Genomic DNA, 25,381 nt, shown 5'->3' with positions numbered 1-25,381 from the left:
ATCAAGTTAGTTGATAGAGTTTCTCCTATCTTCTGTATCGTTACTAATTTTTTGTCTACTTGCTCTCTCACTTACTGGAGGTGCTAAAATTTCCCACTAGATTTGTCTATTTCATACTAATTACTTCAAGCATTTTACATATTATCTTCTGTTTTATTATTAGGAAATGTCTTTCATCTAGAAATAGTCTTCGAAGAGTCTGATGTATGTGTCTTTGTGGGTTTTCTTAGTGGTTGCTCTGGGGATTACAATACACACCTTTAACTTTCACAGAGTATCTCCCCAAAATGTCTATTATTTCATCAATAGTGTAAGCAGCTTATAGCAGTGGAGTTGCCTCCCTTCCCTCTCTTTATGCTACTCTTCTTTTATGTCTAATTTTATGTATTATATAAACCACATAATATACTTTTTTAATTTAAGGAATCAGTAATTTCCAAAATAAAATTTGAATATATGTGTGTGTGTGTGTGTGTGTATGTGTGTGTGTGTGTGTGTATATATATATATATATATATACATATATATAACAAAAAAACCCATATATATATATATATTTTTTTTTTTTTAAATATGGTAACATTTCTACCTGGCATATTTTCTCTTCAGTCTCAAGAAATTCTCTTAGCACATCTTTTTTTTTTTAAAGAGTTTATTTATTTACTTGAGAAACAGTCACAGAAATAGGGATAGAGATAGTGACAGAGAGTGAGAAGCAGGCTTGCTGCTGAGCAGGGAGCCAAGCATGGGGCTTGATCCCAGTACTCTTCGATCATGATCTGAGCCAAAGGTAGACGCTTAACTGAATGAGCCACCCAGGCACCCCTCTTAGCATGTCTTTTATTGCATGTCTGATGAAGATGAGTATTTTCCCAGTTTTTCTTCATGGACAGATGTGTTAACCTTCATTTTTGAAGATAGTTTTTGCTAGATATAGAATATTAGATGACTTTTTTTTTCTTTCAGCACCTGAAATTGCTCTATACTCTTCTAGCCTCCATTTTTTTCTAATGAGGAGTTAGTCAACATTCTTATTGCTGCTCACCTGTATGCCATGTATTTTATTCTCCAGATGCTTTCAAGACTTTACCTTTGAGTCTTTCGGCAGTTTGATTATGATGTGCCTTCCTTTAGTTCACTTTGTATTTATGCTGCTTAGGGTTTGCTGAATTTCTCAGATATGTAGATTAATGACTTTCATCAATTTAGGATTTTTGGTTCCATTTTCTCTCTGTCCTTTTTCTACAACTCCAATTACATGTATTATTGACAATTTTATATTGATACACTTATCTCAGATATGTGTTCTGTTCCTCCTTTTCTTTCTTTCTTTTTGTGTTTTACTTTAATTTCTATTGACTTATCCTTAAATTCATTAGTTCATTCCTATGTATGGTACATCCTCTGGGCTTATAAACCTATTGATGAATCTTTCATCTTGGTCATCATAATTCCATTTCTAGGACTTCCATTTGGCTCTTTGTTATTATTGGCATATATTTTCTGAAATTCCCCATCTTTTCACATATATTATTCATTGTTTTCATGAGTTCTTCTAACACCTCCTATTATGGCCACGTAGTTGTGTTAATCATTCACCAGAGTTTCTCTCTTCTGTGTCTTTGATTGGCAATACATACCAGAATGGCAATAGTCAAGAGATAGGTGTTTGGCCCACAACGATACAGCCAACAGAACTAACTGATAACATAGCATTCTCCTAAAACTGAAATTATAAACCACAAGTCTCTTAGGATTAAAAACATTGCAAAAATGACTGGCCATCTTACTATACTGCATGCCAATTTTTCCTCAGCTTTTGTCTTTATGTTGCATTTGAGGCATAAACTGAAATCATTGGATTAGTAGAGATCAAAATATTACCTTTAGATATGTTTGAGAAGGAGAGAAGTCTTTCTTCCAAAGGCTTAAAGGAAAGTAGATTCCTCAACCCTCCACAGTAAATTTGTTTGACATTTCTCTGATAGGAATATATATATATATATATATATATATATATATATATATATATATTTTTTTTTTTTGACAGACAGAGATCACAAGTAGGCAGAGAGGCAGGAAGAGAGAAAGAGAGGAAGGGAAGCAGGATCCCTGCTGAGCAGAGAACCCAATGCGGGGCTCAATCCCAGGACTCTGGGATCATGACCTGAGCCGAAGGCAGAGGCTTTAACCTGCTGAGCCACCCAGGCACCCCAGGAATATATTTCTTAAAAAAAATTGTGCAGTGCTGATGAACATTTTTGTTTATTATTTTCTAAAGAGATTGTTAATAGTAATCAGCATGGTTTTGTGGGGCAAAATAATAACATATCTGAAGATCATTCCTGAAGATTTCAAAGCATCTGCTTTAGTAAAACAGAACAAAACAAACTCAACAGTGATAAAAACAATGCAACAGACATTTAAAATATTTTAATAATTATGAAGCTAAATCTTTGGGGTTTATGTTGTGAAACTGACAATTTAGAAGAAAAGACTAGAAGAAAAAGAAGAAATCTTAATTATCAACAACCTTTGTTAAAGGTAGGAGAGAGGCAAGATGGCAGAGGAGTAACAGATTGATGACATCAGGTCGCAGGAGTTCAACTAGATAATTACAAACCATCCTGAACACCTACAAACTCAATAGGAGATCCAAGAGAAGAAGAGCAGCAATTCTAGAAACAGAAAATTGACCACTTTTGGAAAGGTAGGACATGCAGAGAAGTGAATCTGGGTGATGGGAAGTTAGACCGCAGAGAGAGGGGCAGCTCCTGGCAAGCAGTGGAGCACAAAATCAGAACCTTAAGGAGTCTGCTCCACCGAGGGACATTGCTCCAAAGGCTAAGCGGGGGTGGAGCCCTTGCAGGGACAGTGTGGTCTCAGGACCCACGGGGTCACTGAAAGTTCGGGGTGTCTGAGTGTAGCATAGCTCCCAGGTATCGGAGCGGGGAAGCTGACTACAGAGACAGAGTGGTGGAGTGAGCTCTCAACTCAGGGTTACCTTAAACTGTGATCCACAGCACACTCAGACCACTGCTCTTTGAGCAGGGACCCCACAAGTGGCAGATCCAGGGAGACTCACCTTCCTCCTTTGAAGGCAGGAATCTGATAGGGTTTGGCACTGAGGAGTGGGGCCCTGAGCTCTTGGCCCCTATGGGCTGGAGATTGGGAGACTGCCGTTTTCATTCCCATCCTCCAGAGCTCTGCGAAACGTGATCAGGGAACAAAAGCTCCCAAGAGCAAAACCAAGCAGATTACTTAGCCTGGCCCATGGCAAGGGCAGTGCGATTCTGCCTCAGGCAAAGACATTTGAGAATCACAGCAACAGGCCCCTCCCCCAGAAGATCAGCAAGAACATCCAGCTAAGACCAAGCTCACTGATCAAGGAGAACAGTGGAATTCCAGAGGAGGGGAAAGCAAAGAATGGAATTCATGGCTTTCTCCCAATGATCCTTTAGTCTTGCAAAATTAAATTAAATTACAAAAATTTTTTTCTTCTTCTAATTTTTAAACTTTTCCTCTTTCCTCTTTTAACGTTTTTTAACTAGTTTATCTTAACAATAACTTTCTTTAAAAAAAAAAACACTTTTTAAACACTCATTATCATAGTCATATTTTATCCTTCATTGTATTTAAACTTATTTTTTGTATACATATAGGGTTTTTTATTTCTAAAAATTTTGGGATACAATTTCTTCTAGTAGATCAAAATATACTCTAAATATAGCATAAGGCTTTGTTCTAGTCTCCAGCCTGAGCACATTCCACCCCCCTGCTTTTTTTTCTTCTTTCTTTTTCCAACCAACTTATCTTATCAATTCTTTTTTTTTAAAGATTTTATTTATTTATTTGACAGACAGAGATCACAAGTAGGCAGAGAGGCAGGCAGTGAGAGAGGAGGAAGCAGGATCCCCAATGAGCAGAGAGCCCAACATGGGGCTAGATCTCAGGACCACGGGATCAAGACCCAAGCTGAAGGCAGAGGTCTTAACCCACCAAGGTACCTAGGCACCCTTATCAATTCCTTTTTTAGAATTTTTAAAAAATTTTTCATCTTGACAGTCATATTCCATCCCCTCATTGGTTTACCCTTATTTTTGTGTATATATAAGTTTTTCCTTCTTTAAAATTTTGGGAGGTAGTTTCTTCTAAGAGACCAAAGCACACCCAAAATCAAGTGGGTGACTCTGTTCTATTCACCAGTCAAATACATATATATATATATATATGTATATATATATAGATACACACACACACACACACATATATATATATATATATATATATATATATATATATATATATTTAATTTCTTTTACCCCCTTTCTTCTCCCCTAGTTTGGGGTCTCCTCTGATTTGTTTACATTTTTCTGGGGTCTTTGCCACCCTTTTAGTATTTTATTCTCTCATTTGTGTATTATTATCTGGATAAAATGACAAGGTGGAAAAACTCATCACAAAAAAAAAGAGCAAGAGGCAGTACCAACAGCTAGGGACCTAATCAATACAGACATGGGTAGTATGTCAGATCTAGGGTTCGGAATAATGATTCTCAAGGTGCTAGCTGGGATCAAAAAAGGCACAGAGGATATTAGAGAAACCCTGTCTGTAGAAATAAAATCCCTTTCTGGAGAAATAAAAGAACTAAAATCTAATGAAGCTGAAATCAAAAAAGGAATTAATGAGGTGCAATCAAGAATGGAGACTCTTATTGCTAGGATAAATGAGGCAGAAGAGAGAATTAGTGATATAGAAGACCAAATGATGGGGAATAAAGAAGCTGAGCAAAAGAGAGACAAACAAGTTCTGGACCATGAGGGGAGAATTTGAGAGATAAATGGTACCATAAGATGAAACAATATTAGAATAATTGGGATTCCAGAAGAAGAGGAAAGAGAGAGAGGGGCAGAAGATATATTGGAGCAAATTATAATAGAGAATTTCCATAATATGGCAAAGGGAACAAGCATCAAAATCCAGGAGGCACAGAGAATCCCCCTCAAAATCAATAATATAGGTCCACACCCTGTCATCTAATAGTAAAACTTAGTAGTCTAAGTGACAAAGAGAGAATCCTGAAAGCAGCTCAGGACAAGAAGTCTGTAATACACAATGGTGGTAATATTAGATTGGTGGCAGACTTTCCCACAGAGACCTGGCAGGCCAGAAAGAACTGGCATGATATATTCAGAGCACTAGGTGAGAAAAATACGCAGCCAAGAATACTATATCCAGCTAGGCTATCATTGAAAATAGAAGGAGAGAAAAAAGCTTCCAGGACTAATTAAATTAAAAGAATTTGCAAACACCAAACCAGCCCTACAGGAAATATTGAAAGGGGTCCTCTAAACAAAGAGAGAGCCTAAAAGTAGTAGACCAGAAAGGAATAGAGACAATATACAGGAACAGTCACCTTACAAGCAATACAATGGCACTAAATTCATATCTTTCAATAGTTACCCTGAAGGTAAATGGGCTAAATGCCCCAATCAAAAGACACAGGGTATCAGAATGGATAAAAAACAAAACCCATCAATATACTGTCTGCAAGAAACTCATTTTAGACCCAAAGACACCTCCATATTTAAAGTGAGGGGGTGGAAAAGAATTTACCATGCTAATGGCCATCAAAAGAAAGCTAGGGTGGCAACCTTATATCAAATAAATCAGATTTTAAGCCAAAGGCTATAATAAGAGATGAGGAAGGACAGTATATCATACTTAAAGGGTCTGTCCAACAAGAAGATCTAACAATTTCAAATATATATGTCCCTAACATGGGAGCAGCCAACTATAGAAACCAATTAATAACAAAATCAAGGAAACACATCAACAATAATACAATAGTAGTAGGGGACTTTAACATCCCCCTCACTGAAATGGACAGATCATCTAAGAAAAAGATCAACAAGGAAATAAAGGCCTTAAATGACACACTGGACAAGGTGGACATCACAGATATATTCAGAACATTCCATCTCAAAGCAACAGAGTACACATTCTTCTCTACTGCACATGGAACATTCTCCAGAATAGATCACATCCTGGGTCACAAATCAGGTCTCAACCAGTACCAAAAGATTGGGATCATTCCCTGCATATTTTCAGACCACAATGCTCTGAAGCTAGAAGTCAATCATAAGAGCAAAGTTGTAAAGAACTCAAATACATGGATGCTAAAGAGCTTACTACTAAAGAATGAATGGGTCAACCAAGAAATTAAAGAATTTAAAAAATTCATGGAAACAAATGATAATGAAGACACAACTGTTCAAAATCTGTGGGACACAGCAAAGGGGGTCCTGAGAGGAAAGTATATAGCCATACAAGCCTTTCTCAAGAAACAAGAAAGGTCTCAAGTACACAACCTAACCCTACACCTAAAGGAGCTGGAGAAAGAACAAAGAAAGCCTAAACCCAGAAGGAGAAGAGAAATAATAAAGATCAGAGCAGAAATCAATGAAATAGAAACCAAAACAATAGTAGAACAAATCAATGAAACTAGGAGCTGGTTCTTTGGAAGAATTAATAAGATTGATAACCCCCTGGGCAGACTTATCAAAAAGAGAAGAGAAATGACCGAAATAAATAAAATCATGAATGACAGAGGAAAGATCACAACCAACACCAAAGAAATACAAACAATTATAAGAACATATTATGAGCAACTATACGCCAGCAAATTTGACAATCTGGAAGAAATGGATGTATTCCTAGAGAAATATAAACTACCACAACTGAACCAGGAAGAAATAGAAAACTTGAACAGGCCCATAACCAGGAAGGAGATTGAAGCAGTCATCAAAAATCTCCCAACAAACAAGAGCCCAGGGCCAGATGGCTTCCCAGGGGACTTCTACCAAACATTTAAAGAGGAATTAATACCTGTTCTCCTGAAACTGTTCCAAAAAATAGGAAGGGAAGGAGAACTTCAAAACTCATTTTATGAGGCCAGCATTACCTTGATCCCAAAACCAGACAAAGACTCCACCAAAAAGGAGAATTACAGACCAAAATCCTTGATGAACACGGATGCAAAAATTCTCACCAAAATACTAGCCAATAGGATCCAACAGTACATTAAAAGGATTATTCACCACAACCAAGTGGGATTTATCCCAGGGCTGCAAGGTTGGTTCAACATCCACAAATCAATCAATTTGATACAATACATTAATAAAAGAAAGAACAAGAACCATATGATACTTTCAATAGATGTTTAAAAAAAATTTGACAATGTACAGCATAATTTCTTGATAAAAACTCTTCAAAGTGTAGGGATAGAGGGTAAAATCCTCAATATCATCAAAGCCATCTATGAAAAACCCACCACAAATATCATTCTCAATGGGGAAAAACCGAGAGCTTTTCCGCTAAGATCAGGAACACAGCAGGGATGTCCACTATCACCACTGCTATCACTGCTATTCAACATACTACTAGAAGTCCTAGCCTCAGCAAACAGACAACAAAAAGAAATTAAAGGCATCTGAATCAGTAAAGAAGAAGTCAAACTCTCACTCTTTGCAGATGATATTATACTTTATGTGGGAAACCCAAAAGACTCCACTCTAAATCTGCTAGAACTTGTACTGGAATTCAGTAAAGTGTCAGGATATAAAATCAATGCACAGAAATCAGTTGCATTTCTATTCACCAACAATAAGACAGAAGAAAGAGAAATTAAGGAGTCAATCCCATTTACAATTGTACCCAAAACTATAAGATACCTCGGAATAAACCTTACCAAAGAGGCAAAGAATCTGTACTCAGAAAACTATAAAGTACTCATGAAAGAAATGAAGGAAGACACAAAGAAATGTGAAAACGTTCCATGCTCATGGATTGGAAGAAAAAATATTGTGAAAATATCTGTGCTACCTAAAGCAATCTATACATTTAATGGAATCCCTATCAAAATACCATCAATTTTTTTCAAAGAAATGGAACAAATAATCCTAAAATTTATATGGAACCAGAAAAGACCCAGAATAACCAGGGGAATGTTGAAAAAGAAGGCCAAAGTTGGTGGCATCACAATTCCAGACTTCTAGCTCTATTACAAAGCTGTCATCATCAAGACAGTATGGTACTGGCAGAAGAACAGACACATAGATCAATGGAACAGAATAGAGAGCCCAGAAATAGACCCTTAACTCTATGGTTAACTAATCTTCAACAAAGCAGGAAAGAATATCCAATGGAAAAAAGACAGTCTCTTCAACAAATTGTGTTGGGAAAATTGGACAGCCACATGCAGAAGAATGAAACTGGACCATTTCCTTATACCACACACAAAAATAGATTCAAAATGGATGAAAGACCTCAATGTGAGACAGGACTCCATCAAAGTCCTTGAGGAGAACACAGGCAGCAAGCTCTTTGACCTCAGCCACAGCAACTTCTTCCTAGAAACATCACCAAAGGCAAGGGAAGCAAGGGCAAAAATGAACTAATGGGACTTCGTCAAGATCAAAAGCTTTTGCACAGCAAAGGAAAGAGTCAACAAAACCAACAAAACCAAAAGACAGCTGACACTGGAGAACATATTCACCAGTGACATATCAGATAAAGGGCTAGTATCCAAAATCTATAAAGAACTTATCAAACTCAACACCCAAAGAACAAATAATCCAACCAAGAAATGGGCAGAGGACATGAACAGACATTCTGCAGAGAAGACATCTAGAAGGCCAACAGACACATGAAAAAGTGCTCAAAATCACTCAGCATCAGGGAAATACAAATCAAAACCACTGTGCGATAAACCACCTCACACCTGTCAGAATGGCTAAAATTAACAAGTCAAGAAACGACAGATGTTGGGGAGGATGCGGAGAAAGGCGAACCCTCCTACACTGTTGGTGGGAATGCAAACTGGTGCAGCCACTCTGGAAAACAGCAAGGAGGTTCCTCAAAAAGTTGAAAATAGAGCTACCCTACGAACCAGCAGTACAGGGTATTTACCCTAAAGATACAAATGTGGTGATCCGAAGGGGCACGTACACCCAAATATTTATAGCAGCAATGTCCACAATAGCCAAACTATGGAAAAAACCTAGATGTCCATCAACAGGTGAATGGATAAAGAAGATGATGTATATATATACGTATATATATATATATGCATACACACACACACACACACACACACACATATATAATGCAGCCATCAAAAGAGATGCTATCTTGTCATTTGCAATGATGTGGATGGAACTAGAGGGTATTATGCTGAGCAAAATAAGTCAATCAGAGAAAGACAATTATCATATGATCTCCCTGATATGAGGAATTTGAGAGACAGAGTGGGGGTTTGGGGGGTAGGGAAGGAAAAAAATCAAACAAGATGGGTTAGGGAGGGAGAAAAACCGTAAGAGACACTTAATATCACAAAACAAACTGAGTGTTGGGGCGCCTGGGTGGCTCAGTGGGTTAAGTCTCTGCCTTTGCCTCAGGTCATGATCTCAGGATCCTGGGATCAAGCCCTGCATTGGGCTCTGTGCTCAGCAGGGAACCTGCTTCCCTTCTCTCTCTGCCTGCCTCTCTGTCTACTTGTGATATCTGTCAAATAAATAAATAAAATCTCTAGAAAAAACAAAACAAAACAAAACTGAGGTTTGCTGGGGGGAGGGAGGGATGGAGAGGGTGGTTGGGTTATGGACATTGGGGAGGCTATGTGAAATGGTATGTGTTGTGAAGTGTGTAAACCTGGTGATTCACAGACCAGTATCCCTGGGGCAAATAATACATTATATGTTAATAAAAATAATTAATAAATTTTAAAAATTTTGCAAAAAAAGAACCTTTGTTAAATGTGTCATAGTGATGTGGTAGGTATTATATTAATTTCTGTGCAAAAAGTTCAAGGATCGGGGCGCCTGGGTGGCTCAGTTTGTTAAACAGCTGCCTTTGGCTCAGGTCATGATCCTGGAATCCCAGGATCAAGTCCAGCATTGAGCTCCCTGCTCAGCAGGGAGTCTGCTTCTCCCTCTGATCCTCTCCCCCTCACACTCTCTAACTCAAATAAATAAATAAAATATTTTTTTAAAAAAGTTCAGGGATCATTATTGTATACATCAGTTATCTTTTGTTGTATAGCCAACTACTCTAAAAGCGATGATTTAAAAGAGGAAACACTGATTAATCCTTAAAGCTCTGAGTGTCGCTTTCTGTTTTGTGCCAGCCAGGACAGGGCCCACTCATGTTTGGTGCTTGGCAGGTTGGTTGATCTGCGTGGGGGCTGGTGGGGGGGCAGAGCTCACTTTTATGTGTGACAGTTGGCTCAGTGTCAGCTAACAGGATGGCCACAGCTGCTCATCATCCAGCAAGCTTAGCCGGGCTCATGCACTTGATAGAGGAACGATTTCTAGCATCAGGAGAGGACAAGCCCCAGTGCCTAAGACTATTCACATTTCCCTGTGCACCATGTTTGCTAATAATCCACTGGCCAGAGCAAGTCATATACCTACATTCAAACCTCTTGCAGAGGTGTAGATTCTTAGTGTAAAATAGATTCTTAGTGTAAAAAGGCTAAAACTGTAACTAGGATTCGATTAAAAACTCAGCTTCAGTGTTGGGCATCTCATTTAGTCTCAACAGAGCAGTAATAGAGCATACCTCTTAATGGTAAGGGACACGAAGAAAGGGATTAGAGAAATGGCTACGATGCAATCTCCCACATCACACACCTTTGTTTATAGTAAATATCAGGCAATAATTGCTACTGTATTTGAGTTGGGAAGAAGGTCAAAAGCACAGCTTACTATAGGAGATTTTATACACCTATATATTTTTTTCTTTTAACTTGCTTTTGCTACTGTGAAGAATGTGTACAAATCTTAAGCTTACAAGTCAGCACACTGGCACAAAATAAAGACAATGTGACACTCACACCTATGTCTGGAATTAGAGCAATGCCAGCATCCCCATAGGCCCATTTATTCTTTCTTTCAACATTTCCTACCCTTCTCCCCAAAAGTAACCACTATTCTGACTAGATTCATTTTGACTGTTTTCTTACTTCATATAGTTGAGAACATATAGTGTGTGCTCCTTTGTGTTTGACTTCTTTGGTTCACCATGTATGCTCTTTTGATTTATCTGTGTTGTTGGACATAGCTATGGTCTTATTTTTATTCCTGTACAGTATTCCATTGCATGAATTAACTACTGATTTATTTATCCAGTCTACTGTAGTTGTACGTTTGAGCTGTTTCAAATTTTTTGCTATTAAGAATAATGCTATTATGAACATTCTTGTAAACATCTTTTGGTGAACATGTGTACACATTTCTGTTGGGAAGAAAAAAGATTGAAAATGGTCACAGTTTTCTTTAATGTTTGTGTATCTAGGTACCCAAGATGCAGCGTCTTTTTCTTGTTGTTTTTTTTTTTTTTAAGTTTTATGGAGGTATAATTGACAATTGACAAATAACATCATAAGGTATTTAGAGTATACAAAACGATGATTTGATGTATGTATACATTGTGAGTTCCTCCTCACAGTTAATTAACCTATCATCCCGCTTCTCACTTTTTTGTGGGAGAATATTTAAGTTCTACCTTTTTAGCAAACTTCAATTACACAATGTAGTGTTATCACCTATTGTCGCCAGGTTATACATTAGACCTTCAGACCTCATTCATCTTATAACTGAAAGTGTGTAACCTTTCACCAACTTCTCTCCACTTGCCATGTGTGTTCTACTATACTGTTGAACACATAGGAGTGGAATTGCTGGTGAATAGGGAACATGTACATTCAAAATTAGCTGATACTGTCAAACAATTTTCTAAAATGATTCTACTCATTTATACTCCCTCTACTTTTTATATATCTTACCTCTAATACACTCTTATGCATAAATTTTACCTTCATTTTGGTGTCCCAGGTTTTAAGCTAATATGTTCTTGAGTTTTACTTTCTCATGCTCTACGACAAAATAGTTACATTTGGACTCCAATTGAGTTAACAGTAGTTGATCTGCATTTAAAATTTCACAAAACCCCAAGAATCCCGAAGTGCATAATATTATTCTGCTTAGCAATAAACCAAAATATTTCACTTCCTCATTCCTTCTTCAAATGCTCATTGAGCATCCACAGGAGATTTTTAGATTTGAATCTGGAGATAAAAAGGAATGTAAGATTGAACTTCTGACCTCTGAGAAATATGTACAGTAAAAGATGACTCTTATTTATCAGCAGCTACGAGCTCCTCCCCAGTGCCTCCCACCTCTCCTATCACTTCTCCAATACTTACCTCTAGCCTAGAAGAACAATTCAGGATCTTTCATTAAGTGCGAACACAATTTTTCCTCCTCTCTTTTCCCTCTTAGGGCTAAATACCCCTAGGAGTTTCATCTCCTCCCTTTTCAGACAAAAATTAATATTAGGACACAAGAAAAATTGTCCCAAAACTTGAGGAATGGTGGTGATATTGACTTTTCACATTTTTTCCTGTATTTCAAGGAAGAGTCTGCAGGTATTTGTATATAATGGGATTTTCAGGCTGCTTATGTGTAAGATTGCAAATGTTTGCAGTGTTCTTACTGTTCAGTATTTCATATTGTAAAATGATCAGGAGGATACATTAGTTGTTAAGGTAAAGTATCTTTGTGGCTTAAGGGTGGTAATATAGCCCTCAAAATAGCTGCAGTTAGTCCTTTCCATTGATAATATGAAACCAATTTTTGTTGTGAACTGACCTGTTGCATCTGTGCAATACATTTCAAAGTCCAAGGAAGAGTCCTGTAGGAAAAGTGAGGTTCTGTTATTTATAAAAATAGATCACTAGTAATAAAATTAACCTCATTTAAAATTAACCTCATTTAAAATCACTGGTGATAAAATTAACCTCATTTAAATCACTCATTTTGATGTTTCTGTGAAGTATTAAGAGCCACCCACAGGTACTTTGTTGTATTTTTTCCCATAGGTCATCTTTAGTGGGTATACATTTATTTCCTTCTAGCCTTCTGTAAATAAAAGTATGTAAGCAAAAATATGGCGAGGTGGGAATAGCTGCCCAAATGATCCCATCCTGTCCATCAAGAGGACTGACCATGAATTAATACAGATGGTTTTTATCACAAGTGGTATAAATCGGAATCAAAGTAGCTTAAATAGAAAAAGGATTCATTAACTCATACCTGGGAAGTGTAGCTTCTGCCACAGTTCAGTTTATCTGGGGACACAAACAGAAGTGTTTCCTCACCCAGTGGGAGGCTGCACGCTCTTGAGTGTACTGGTCTGTGGACTGGCCTTTTCCACAGGACTATGGATGCTCCAGCTTCAATAACCACCCTTCTTGCTCTGTGTACCCTTAGACGTGGTCCTGTGTTTCATGCTCCGAAGTGAAGAATAATTGGGCAAGGATTCTGAGTCGACCAGCTTGGGTCACATGCTCATTCCTGAACCAATTCCATTGTTCAGGGAATTAGATATTCTGTATGGCCAGGCCAGGGAAGGATTTTGTTGGCAAGTTCCCCAAATTATTGGATCAGAGAGAAATCATCCTCCAACAGGAACAGCAAATGTTTGGTACAGCCTTCACAGGGACTTCTCATGTATTGGTCACAGAAATAGTGGGGAAAGATCTCTGGTTATAGTGCTATATAGAGTATGGGACTCATAAGGACTTTTAATTCATACCAGATACTTGTTCCAGGAAATAGTCTTACTTGGCGGAGATAAAATCCCATTTGGCTAATCTTTTAGGCCTTATAATGCATGAAATTACTGATTAAACGTCCAGTTAATTCACTTCAGCAACCATTTGGTGGTCACTGAAGTGTTTGATCAAAAATTAAGGTGTTTGGATACTAGATAATCTAATTCTCTATTATAGGATTAAAAATAATAAAATATCACAGCTCATTGTTTTCCATTCCTGAAATGTGTTGGTTATAATAAGTAGCTACAGTGAGAAACCAGAACCTATAGGAGACAATCATATTAACAGGCTAATAATCATGCTACTGTTTGCAGAAAACCTACCTCTTAAAATGTCAAGCAGAATGTCTTCCCTAGAATATCAGAAAATTTTGCTAAACAAAAACAATTGGAATATTACTGTCTGCTACTCAATTAAATGAGTATTAAATAGTCTCTTAAAACAAATCTTGCCCTTGCAAAAAGAAGAGGGCAGTATAATAGACATAGCTTTATATGAATGGGCACAGTGGTTCGTCCAGAACAAACACTATCATTGTGATCCACTGAAGAGTATTTCCTAAGTGCTAGGTCTATGGTTATGGTGGTCAACTAGGGATACTTTGCCTTGGAGGGCATAATTGGCAATGTCTGGAGACAATGGATTGACCCTGTCAGGACTGGGAAACTGGTACTACTAGTATCTACCAGCTAAGGTCAGGGATGCCGCTAAACATTCTACAATGTAGTAGTGATCAAAGGATGGCAGCTCCTAGAACAATCATTAAGACAGGTTGAACTTGAACTTTAAAATTTTTTTTATTGTGTTACTTTAGTCACCATAAAATACATCATTAGTTTTTGATGCCGTGTTCCAAAATTCATTGTTTATCTACAACACTTGAACTTTAAAGAAACTAGAGTAACAAGCTGGGAATTTACATTTATCCTGTAAGCTGGTGGAGTCATTGAACTTCCATGTAGAAGAAAGTAACAGGATGGAAATAAGGCTTTAGATTATTGAAATCAGAATCGAGGTAGTTTATAGGTGGTCACTACACTATTCTTTTGGTTTTTCTGAATAGCTAACATTTTTCAAAGTGTTAAGTTTTTATTTATTTATTTATTTATTTATTTATGATTTTACTTATTTATTTGACAGAGATCACAAGTAAGCAGAGGCAGGCAGAGAGAGAAGAAGGGAAGCAGGCTCCCTGCTGAGCAGAAGCCCAATTCGAGGCTGGATCCCAGGACACTGGGATCATGACCTGAGCCGAAGGCAGAGGCTTAAACCCACTGAGCCACCCAGGCACCCCAAGTTTTTATTTTTTAAGCTTTGTTTTCCCTTGTGAGGATTTAGGGTCAGTTGAAGACAGGGCCTGGGGGCACCTGGGTGGCTCACTGGGTTAGAGCCTCTGCCTTCGGCTCAGGTCATGATCCCAGAGTCCTGGGATCGAGCCCCACATCGGACTCTCTGCTCAGCAGGGAGCCTGCTTCCCTTCCTCTCTCTGCCTGCCTCTCTGCCTACTTGTGATCTCTTTCTGTCAAATAAATAAATAAAATCTTAAAAAAAAAAAAAAAGATAGGGCCTGTTTGCTTTTTGCTCTCTCCTTGGAGCAGTAGTTGGTACACAGGAGGATGATGCATAAAATACTGTCCAAATCCAGGGGCGTCTGGTTTGCTCAGTTGGTTAAGCATCAGATCTTGGTTTTGGCTCAGGTCGTGATCTCATGGATCCTGAGAGGAGAGCCAGCCCACAGTGGGCTCCACATTCAGCAGGGAGTCTGCTTAAAGATTCTCTCCCTCTGCCTCTGCCCTTTCTTCCCTTTTCCCCTCTCTAACATAAATAATAGATCTTTTAAAAAGATACTGTTGCAGTTTGGTGGTTTGGGGAAAGGGAAACTCAAAAGTGATGGGAGATTAGTGGAATCAGCTGCAGTTAGAAAGGCTGAGGATCTGAGGAAAAATGAATTGTATTTTGGATATATGAAAATTTAAGGAGTAGGCCAATGAAATACAGAACTAAAACTTGGCAAAAGTTTTAGAGCAAGAGGGACTGCTGAGGTTAGCAAAGTAAATGAGTTTTCTTAAGAAAGATGATAGGACTTATCCTCCCACTCTAATGAAGAGCAGAAAATGAAACAGTGATGAGGTTTGTATAGAGAACACTGTCATTTCAAGATTAAATAATAAATAGCTTTTGAGGAACTACAGTGGAATCACAAACTGGCTATTCAAAAGGCAATTCACCTGAAGGGATCATTTTGTTTGGACTTTAAACAACTTTGGGCCGTTTTGAACTAAAAAAAAAAAAAATCACTGTCAACATTTAAAAATCAGGAGTTATATAAAAATCCTACTTCTTCAATTCTCTTGAGAATCAGGCAGTTTTGTCAATCTTTGGTCTTTTTTATAGGCAAAACTGGATGGAGCTGAGTAACTACTGCTGCCTTTCAGTCACTCCAGTTCATTCCCCAAGCTGATTCATCTCATTTGTGTTATCCCCTGTATTCGAGTTTGCAATTCCTGGTCTAGTGGTACTATGTCAGCATTTATTGACCAGAAAAACAAACGAACAAACAACAAAAAAAAAACAACCAAAAAAACCCACCAAAACCCCAGTAACACTGAGCATTTAGCTCCAGGCCCTGTTCATGCTACAGAGACGATTCACTATTTAAGGGAGTTACCATTCTACCACTGTCCACAGGAGGAAATGGACACAAATGGAGACACCAAGGGTAAAGGACCTGCCCAAGTCAACAGCCAGCAAGTGGTATAGATCAGATAAAAACCTAGTAAGACTTAAATGTGCAGTTTCCAAATAGTTTTCAAATGAAATGGTAGTAAATTATTCAATATGAACCTGAGTCTTTTCCTAAAAGCAAGTGAAAGAATGGGGGGCAGGTGATGATAAATTTTAACAAAGTCAGTACATCTGAAGTTTTGATGAAATGATTGGATTCCTAGACTAGAGAAAGTGAGTGGCATGGGCAGTGGTCAAAGTATGATGCTTGAAGAAGAGCTTTCTGAGATGGTGCGGATTTTGAAGTCAACATAAGGTGAATGACTATGGGTGCAGGTGGTTGGGGATACAGTAGGGATAGAGAAACCTTGGACGCCGAGAAGTTGAGAAACTGAAAAACAGTGAGTAATGGCACGCAAAATACACAGGACTCAGCTGATGCTCAAAAAATGCTAATCCTAAGAAGTAAAAATTCAGAAACAGCAGACATAGTCAACATGTTTTTTGTCTGCATTTTAAAAGGATGAAAGTGAAAAACCTGCCCAAATGGCAGGGCGGGGCATCTGAGCCTATCACATTTGATGTGCTAGAAATGCACCCTGAAGGCTGACAGTCCATTTCTGCCCCAGGCCCCTACTGACTGTGCCCTGATATGACTCAGTTATACTCAGATACTTTTCTGCTTGAAGGGAGTTAGGTGTTAACTGCTTTTGTTAAAAGTAAATAAGATAGTGAGGAGAAGAAAAATCCAACTAGTTGGATAGGAAACGTTAACATAAATTCCCAGGCAGTATTTGTTATGAATAAACATTTATACTTTAGCAATTCCTTTTGCCTGGGTTCTCCCTACAGTAGTCCACAGGGTTCAAGGTCTTACTTCCTTCAACAATCTGGGCAAACATCACCTTATCAGAGATCTCTGACCTTTCTATGGAAAATTACCAACCACCCCAACCCCCCCAGTATCATGACCACCATATCTCCTTACTATAGTATCAGCCCTGTTAAGAGTTGAGACTCTTGTTTTCTTCATGGTTTATTTATAGTCCTAGAATAGGTCTGTGTACATATAATAGAAGCTCAATATTTGTTACATTTAAAAAATTATCTATTTTAACAAATCTTTAAGGTCTTAACGACTTAATAAATCAAACGATTTCCCATTTCTACATTTAGAAATTATAAACTTAAAGTGAAGAAAATAAGCTAAAACTTCTATTCCAGTTTTCTTCCTTTTTACCACCCCAAAGACCAGTGTTCAGTTACAAAAATAAATTCTCATTTATTTTCCTTTAGGGCTCATAGCCTACGTGTAAATAAATCCGATTTGCTGAGCTTCATAGTTTTGTGAAATGCACTGCGTCCATGATAGTACCTTCTAATGACAACTCAGCATCTTCTAACCACCACAGTAGGAGAAAACATGAAGAAGAATTTTTTCAGGCTGTCATATTCAATTAATGCTCTTCTTTCCAACTCCCCTGCTCTTGCAGGGGCAGGAGGATAGGAGGAGAGGATAATATTTATTTATTTATATGGACTTTATTGTTATTTATACTCAAGTTTTTGAACAAAAATAGAAAACATTTTGAATCAGAGAATGCCTGAAAGTCAAACATTGAAGATGGTGGTCCCATTATTCTTGAAACCAGAAATCAGCTAAAAAGGACTTTATGTACTTTAAAAGTGAAAAAGCACAAGTAGTCTATTTGGTAAGTAGGTTAAATGTCAGCAAATCTAAAACTTCAGAGGCAATATTTTATTTCAAAAGTAATAAATAATATGGTCACATGTTAACTGGTGAGAGTTACAATGATGGAAACCTTCAAAATTCTTAAAAAAACTGGAATTATTTCACAGTTAGGCTGTTCACATTTCTCATGACTATATGTTTTCCAATGACCTATTAACCTAAATTAAAAGTTAAACACACATTACCTCACCAACAATGATATAACTTCAAGGCTGAGAAAAAGCACTAATCACAAAGAAATTCAATTAAACATTAATCTAGCAGTCCAAAGAGAAGAAATGTTATTGATGAGAGAAGTCCTAATTCTAAATAATATAGCTATGCATCTGTTTAAAAGACTAATATACCCTTAGCTTCATCAAAACACTTGTTAAAAAAATTATACATATCTACTATGTTTAAGATGTAATATGAAACTTGAAATAATTCCTATTTAAAAAAAACGGTGACTCCTAAAAAGGTTCATAGCATCTCATTGACAAAGCAAAAATATTACATTGAAACGGTTCATCTATTTTGGTCTCTATTTATTAAAAAAAAAAAGCCACTGATAATTCATTATAATAATTTTATAAACAACTGGAAACATTATCAAGAAAAAAAATTTTGTCAATAAAAAAAAATCACTGATTCAATGAGCATTTGATCATTTTATTAACAAAATATAAGCAAGAATTACATCCCTCTCTGGTGAAACTTCTCAAATAATTTTATGTGGAGGGCCTTGAGATGTATCAATTATAAAACATGTTAAAATGAAAAAATTTTTAAATGTACAAATACAAACCAGTACTTTATACAAGAATTCTTATAAAGTTCGTTAATGTAAAAAATTAATTTGTTTCAACTGAATATAAGGCATGTTCAGTTTCTGTAATTTTGTAGAACTATTTTTTTTGCTTTGTTGGAGACTTTTCTCTTCGCCAGTCCTGATGTTTGTTTGATTCTCTGGATTGTTTAGAGTATCTGCTAGATTTTTCCCATCGCCTTTCGGCACCATTCTGATACCTATCTTCATCACTTCTAGAACCTGAATGTCTTCTATTCTTTTCTCTTGACTTTGATCTATCTTTTCTTATAACATTTTCACAGTCTTTATTTCGGTGTCTGTGCTCATTTTCAGAAAAAGAGTTTCTTCTCTCTCCTCTCTTCTTTTTGGGATCACCATACTTATTTTCCAAATCTGTGTGGGCTTCTTGGTCTCTGTCATTCATGATTCTACTGTAACTATTTCGTTCAGAAGGAACACCTCTGTCTGAAGTGTACTTTGTTATGGGATCTCTCCAACTTGGATCCCTTGAATTTTTATCTTTAGGTTTTTCTGACCTTCTTTCTCTTTCAGTCCGTGTTTCCCGATGCCTTTGCTCTGGCCTTCTTTCTTCTTGTTTTCTATCGTGGGTCTGTTGTTTCCTGACCAATTTATCTACTTCCTTACTTCTGGTGTTCCTTTGTCCCTTCTTTCTTCTATCTTTATCTGCGTATGTAAAATGAAATCATTAGCTTTTATTTTAATCTTTAATTTAATAATTACATTTATTAATCCACTGTAGGTTTATTAATTAATACAAACTGGATGCAAAACTAAATTGAATGCAAAGTCTTACAACAGGATATTTTACAAGATGAGTAATTTTTAAGAATATATCTTATCACCAAAGTACTGTTTTGATCCTTAGACTCAAAGCTATAAACAGAAACTTTAAATAAACTATAGCAAATGTAAAATTTTTTATAAAGTGACTAACAGGTACATTTCCACTTATAAATTTTATTCAAAAACAGAAATTCCAGCCCATGTGCATTATGTCATATGAAATATTATTCAGATCTGACATGTTAATAAAAACACAGTGAGCACACATGTGAGCAACATCACTCCTAAAGGTGGGGGAGTGGGGTTACTGTGTTTGTCTAACAGCATGAATATGTATTTTTCAAATAAAAACCTCTTCCTACAAAAACAACAGTTCTGCTCTCCAGTGCTATCGGAGAAGCAGTATCTATACCAGGAAGAGAAGCTTGTTAAGACATATAATCATAGGCCTTATCTTGATTTCTGAGAAAACTCTTTTGAAACGGCTGAGAACAATTCAATCTTACTGATACAATCACAAATATAAATATTAAATAATCACAGTGAAATTTTAAGCTATAAAACAAATTTAATCAGTTTATCTGTGTTATTTCCTTTGGGTACATCAATCAAAGGTGCTGAGAAGACCAAAAGTTCTGTCAAATTCATACATATACAGAAAGAAAATATGGTAGAAAACTGCCTACCTTCGTCCTGTCTCTACCTAAATCTCACTGTACCAACCTGTATTTCTTCTGCCAAATGCCTACCCTTGGCATAGTCCACTGGTTTGCCACTAAGGATTTATTTCTCTGGTTCCTACCAAGCAGCTCAGCTGAACTGCAGCTACCCAAGCAGAAACCATCTGGCTGCGTGCTAAATCAACGTCTCTATGACCCTACTATTCACCTCTCTCAGGGCGGTGCTGACATAAAACCCTGAGCCCCACCATATTAGGCAACCAACCCACTGTTGGGTGTTCGGTTTACAATTTTCTAATTTTGGGACAGTTCATATTGCTTTTATGCTACTTAATATTTTACTAATAAAACTGAAAACGCTCTACTGAAATTGTATGATGAGGCAAATTAATTTTGAATCAGCAAGATTCCTTACTGCAGCAATTCAAGCTGTGTTATCATCTGTTCTCAAAACAGATATCATGAAATAACAAATTCTTTAGAATTAAGAGGTGAATATTAAATGAACAATGTTAACATATTTTAATTCAAGAATAAGACTTTCTGTGGGCAAATGCAATCTTGCTCTAATAATATAAAATACTGAGAGTCCCACAATTCTGGCTGCCACACACACTCTTTTAAGTGCAATAAGGCAGACAACAAGAGTGTAAAGATCAACCTTCCAACTTACTTTTTCCTGCCACTAAATATGCATTAAAAAGTAAGAAATGATATGCATTTTGGACAATAAGACTATCTCTTATTCAGATTAAGATACTGTGATGGAAGAAAACAGAGTTGATCCTGGGGAAAATAAAACAAACCTTCCCAGAAAATGGCACATTTAAAAAAATCCTTTACTACTTTATCTCTACTTTTAGGAAGGATGGAAAAAGCTGTGGAAGACCAGTGCCCCTGCTGAAAACAACTAGAAACACCAGATAAAAATTTAAAATATTCTGCTTAAAGGCACTAAAGATCTTGAATAGCTTGAGATACTATAAAGAAAGGCAGTGCTCAAAAAAAAAAAGGACAGGATAGGTGTATGTTGAAAGAACAGAGGGTCAACTTGAAGGAGTCCTAATTGCCAAAGCTGAAATGACCTGAACAACAAAATATAGTAATGGATTTTAACTAATTCAGATAAATACCCAAGAGTCCACACTGATAAAAATATAAAGTTAATAAATAAATGGGGGTGGGGGAGAGGGATAATTCTTTCTTGCAGAAGAAATTCAATCACTAAACACAATCGACAGAAAGAAAGACTTCAAAGATAACACAATGTCAATAAAAACGTATCTCTCAATAATCACTCTCAATGTGAAGGGCCTAAATGCGCCCATAAAACGATACAGGGTTGCAGATTGGATAAAACGACAAGACCCATCCATATGTTGTCTACAAGAGACCCATTATGAACCAAAAGATACACCCAGACTGAAAGTGAAGGGATGGAGAAGCATCTTTCATGCCAATGGGCCTCAAAAGAAGGCCGGGGTAGCGATTCTCATAGCAGATAAATTAGATTTTAAACTAAAGACGGTAGTCAGAGATACAGAAGGACACTACATAATTCTTAAAGGGACTATCCACCAAGATGATCTAACAATTGTAAATATCTACGCCCCCAATATGGGAGCAGCCAATTACAAAAGAAAACTATTAATCAAGATAAAGAGTCATATTGATATGAATACATTAATAGTAGGAGATCTTAACATGCCTCTCTCAGAAATAGATCATCGAAGCAGAAAATCAATAAAGAAACAAGAGCATTGAATGACACATTGGACCAGATGGACCTCATAGATATATACAGAACATTCCACCCTAAAACAACAGAATACTCATTCTTCTCAAGTGCACATGGAACCTTCTCCAGAATAGACCACATACTGGGTCACAAATCAGGGCTCAACCGATACCAAAAGACTGAGATTATTCCCTGCATATTCTCAGATCACAATGCTTTGAAACTGGAGCTCAATCACAAGGAAAAGTTCAGAAGGAACTCAATCACTAAATGCAGAAGAAAAAAGACAAATGGAAAAATCACATTCGGCAAACACCACAGTAGTTAAGTATTGCAGACAAGATCCAAAGATGGATGCTAAAATTAAAGAGCGAAAGGTAGAGGAGAAAGAGAAGATCTGCATAGTATCAAATTATCTCCCTACAAGACATTGATTGATAGAGAAAAGGAGTTTCTGTCCTTTTCTGCTCAAAAGAAATTGAGCAGTTATCTCTTTAACCAAGTGATCAAAGTTAATGTCACCAATAAGACATATCAATATTATGAACTCCAAGATAAGATGCATTAAGAATACATTATTTCTATGGTATTCTGTCCAAAAATGCATAACCTCATTCTAATCACGTAAAAACATCAGACAGATATCTGAGTTGAGGGACCAATTCTAAAAAATAAGTGACCAGAGGACTTCAAAAGTCTCAGAGCCATTAAAGCCAAAAAAAGCCTCAGAGGAATAGGTTATAGAGGACTAAGAAACTCAGTTCAATCCAAGTAGGATCCTGGAATAAGAAAAAGTACATTAATGGAAAAACTGGTGAAATTCAAGTAAGAATATGTTTAATGTATTGTTCCAATGTTAATTTCCTGGCTTTGGTAATAGAACTCTGGTTACGTACAATACTAACACTAGGAAAAGTTGAGTGAAGGCTATATGGGAATTTTCTGTACTATTTGCAACTTTCTTTTAAGTTGATTAAGGGCCAGCATTCCAGAGAGGGCAGAACCATGGAGAAGTAAGCTGACATTCTACAGCTACTTTCTCCCTATGAGCATCTGCTGATCCAGAGTTACTGCTGAGGGACAGAGAGACCAACAGAGCCCTGGCAGCTGCACAGGCTGGGAGAGACAAGAATAGAATGGAACTAGCTATTTGCAACACATACATGTGACAAAAGATACATATCCAGAAAACCTAAAGAACCACAAATTTATAGAAGAGACAACTTCATAAAAAAACAAAAAGGGGGGAGGGGTAGCAAAAGATTTGAACAGATACTCACAAAAAGGAAAATACTCAAATGACCAATAACAATATAAAATAGTGTTCAACTTCATTAATGATCGAGAAAATGCAAATTAAAACCACAATGCAATACCATTACATATATACCAGAATGGTTAAAATGAAGAAGATATCCAACCAAAGTGTTGAGAGGATGGGAGCTACTGGAACTCTCAAACATGGCAGATGGGGGTGTAAACTGAAATACTGACTTGCAAAGCTGGCAGTAACTATTAGAGCTAAATATACACACAACTTACAACCCAGTGATTCCCAGGACAAACCCAACGGAAATGCACATATGTACATATACACATACCTACCGAGTATGAATAAGGATATTCACAGGAATACTATTTATATATCTAAATTGCTGCTGAGTAAAAGGGATGTTAAATAGACTGTAGAGTATTCATACAGTGGAAAACTATACAGCAATAAGACTGAAGGAACTATAACTAAATATAGTATTACAGATGAATCTCACAAAAGTAATTGTGAAAGATAAGCCAGACACAAAGGAGTTCACAAAACACAGTTATAAAGTTAAAAACAGGTACAATGAATTACGGGATTACAAATGAGAGTAGTAGCTGCCCTGAGGCAGTGGATGGGAGGAGCGGCAGTAGCTAGTAACTCTGGTTATGGGTAGTTAGCATGTGGATGTGTTCTCTTCATGAACATTTACACTTATGATGTGTGCAATGAATGCATGACATTTATCAGTAGCTAACATGACCTCACTACAGTAAAAAACTTTAAAAAAAAAATTTAAAAATAGAATTACCAGGAAAGCTATAAACTGGACTATAGGCACTATGAATGAATGGCATTTCAGTCGTCACTCAAATAAGTATTTGCAATGAAATATTTTCATTTCCATGAAGAGGATTCCAATAGGAAATCTTAGCATTATAAATGATGCAATTCACTACAGGCTCCAGCAGTGATAGATGATCATTTATATTATTAATTGTGGCTTTTAAACAACTGAACTCTAAAATAGTCAAGCAATCAAATTATTTTCTTCCCTTGCTGTAAACATCACCAGCAATGTACTTGTTAGAAAAGAGCCCAATCCATTAGAAGTGAGTTTCCATACCTGAGGCAGAGCTCTGACTACTGCTGGATGAAGACCCGCTGTCTTCGCTGGAAGACTCTGAACTGCTGTCACTGCTGTCCGAGTCAGAGGCAGAGGAGGCCGACTCTGAAGAGGAGGACGCGGAAGAGGAAGAGGAGGGGGATTTATTTGCCTCAACATCTGGTTTCTGTGCCACAATGACCTTCGGTGTGTTTTTGAGATGCTCACGCAATTCATCCCTAATTAAAGATATAATCTCTGTTAGTTTCTGCTCTGAAGGCACCTGTGAGATAATTTTATAAGATGAAAATAAAATTTTGAAAACTATCCTTACGTTAAACCTCCAAGGCCTATCGAAGTAAAGAAGTTGATGGCAAACCGAGTGTTTCTTGGATTATCTCGGGGTAATAACCCTTCAAAAAATGGCTGTAGGGTTCTAAAACAAGAAAAGAAAATGAACAAAAGAGAGCACATTGCTTAAAGATAAAAAGGCAAATTTCTTATATCGTCATTTTTCAGATTTTCTATGTATTTTTAAATTGGTAAATGAAATACAATTTAGTAAGTGATTTATATCATTTATTAGATTAGGCTACCTGCTATTTAAATGAAATAAGTAGGGTCAAGTCATAATTTACTAAACTTACAACAGAGGAGGTTTTTTTAAAAAAGATTTATTTATTTGAGAGAGAGCCTAGGCACACGGGCGTGCAGGGTGCAGGGCCTGAGGGAGAGAGGGAAAGAGAATCTCAAGCATACTCCTCAAGGAGTGTGGAGCTCAACATCAGGCTTGATCTCACAACCCTGAGATCATGACCTGAGTGGAAACCAAGAGTTGGATGTTAACTGAT

The 25,381-nt window shown here is 37.0% G+C and overlaps 1 protein-coding gene across 3 annotated transcripts in view; it reads right to left on the bottom strand.

The window, feature by feature from the left end:
- Positions 1–17,935: 17,935 nt before the first annotated feature.
- CWC22 (CWC22 spliceosome associated protein homolog) overlaps positions 17,936–25,381 on the bottom strand; it is a 59,761-nt gene continuing 52,315 nt past the window's right edge. For all 3 annotated transcript variants that reach the window (XM_080799309.1, XM_080799308.1, XM_080799307.1), the window contains 3 exons: positions 24,865–24,966; positions 24,552–24,769; positions 17,936–19,629 (listed from right to left, as the gene is read on the bottom strand). In XM_080799309.1, coding sequence (XP_080655435.1) covers positions 19,043–19,629; positions 24,552–24,769; positions 24,865–24,966 — 907 coding nt within the window. In that variant the 3' untranslated portion in view covers positions 17,936–19,042. The remainder of the gene's footprint in view (positions 19,630–24,551; positions 24,770–24,864; positions 24,967–25,381) is intronic.

This window comes from Martes martes (assembly GCF_963455335.1).
Source record: "Martes martes genome assembly, chromosome: 3".
Taxonomy (NCBI): Eukaryota; Metazoa; Chordata; class Mammalia; order Carnivora; family Mustelidae; genus Martes; species Martes martes.
Note: the sequence above shows the minus strand (reverse complement) of the source record. Positions and strands in the feature narration are given on the sequence as shown.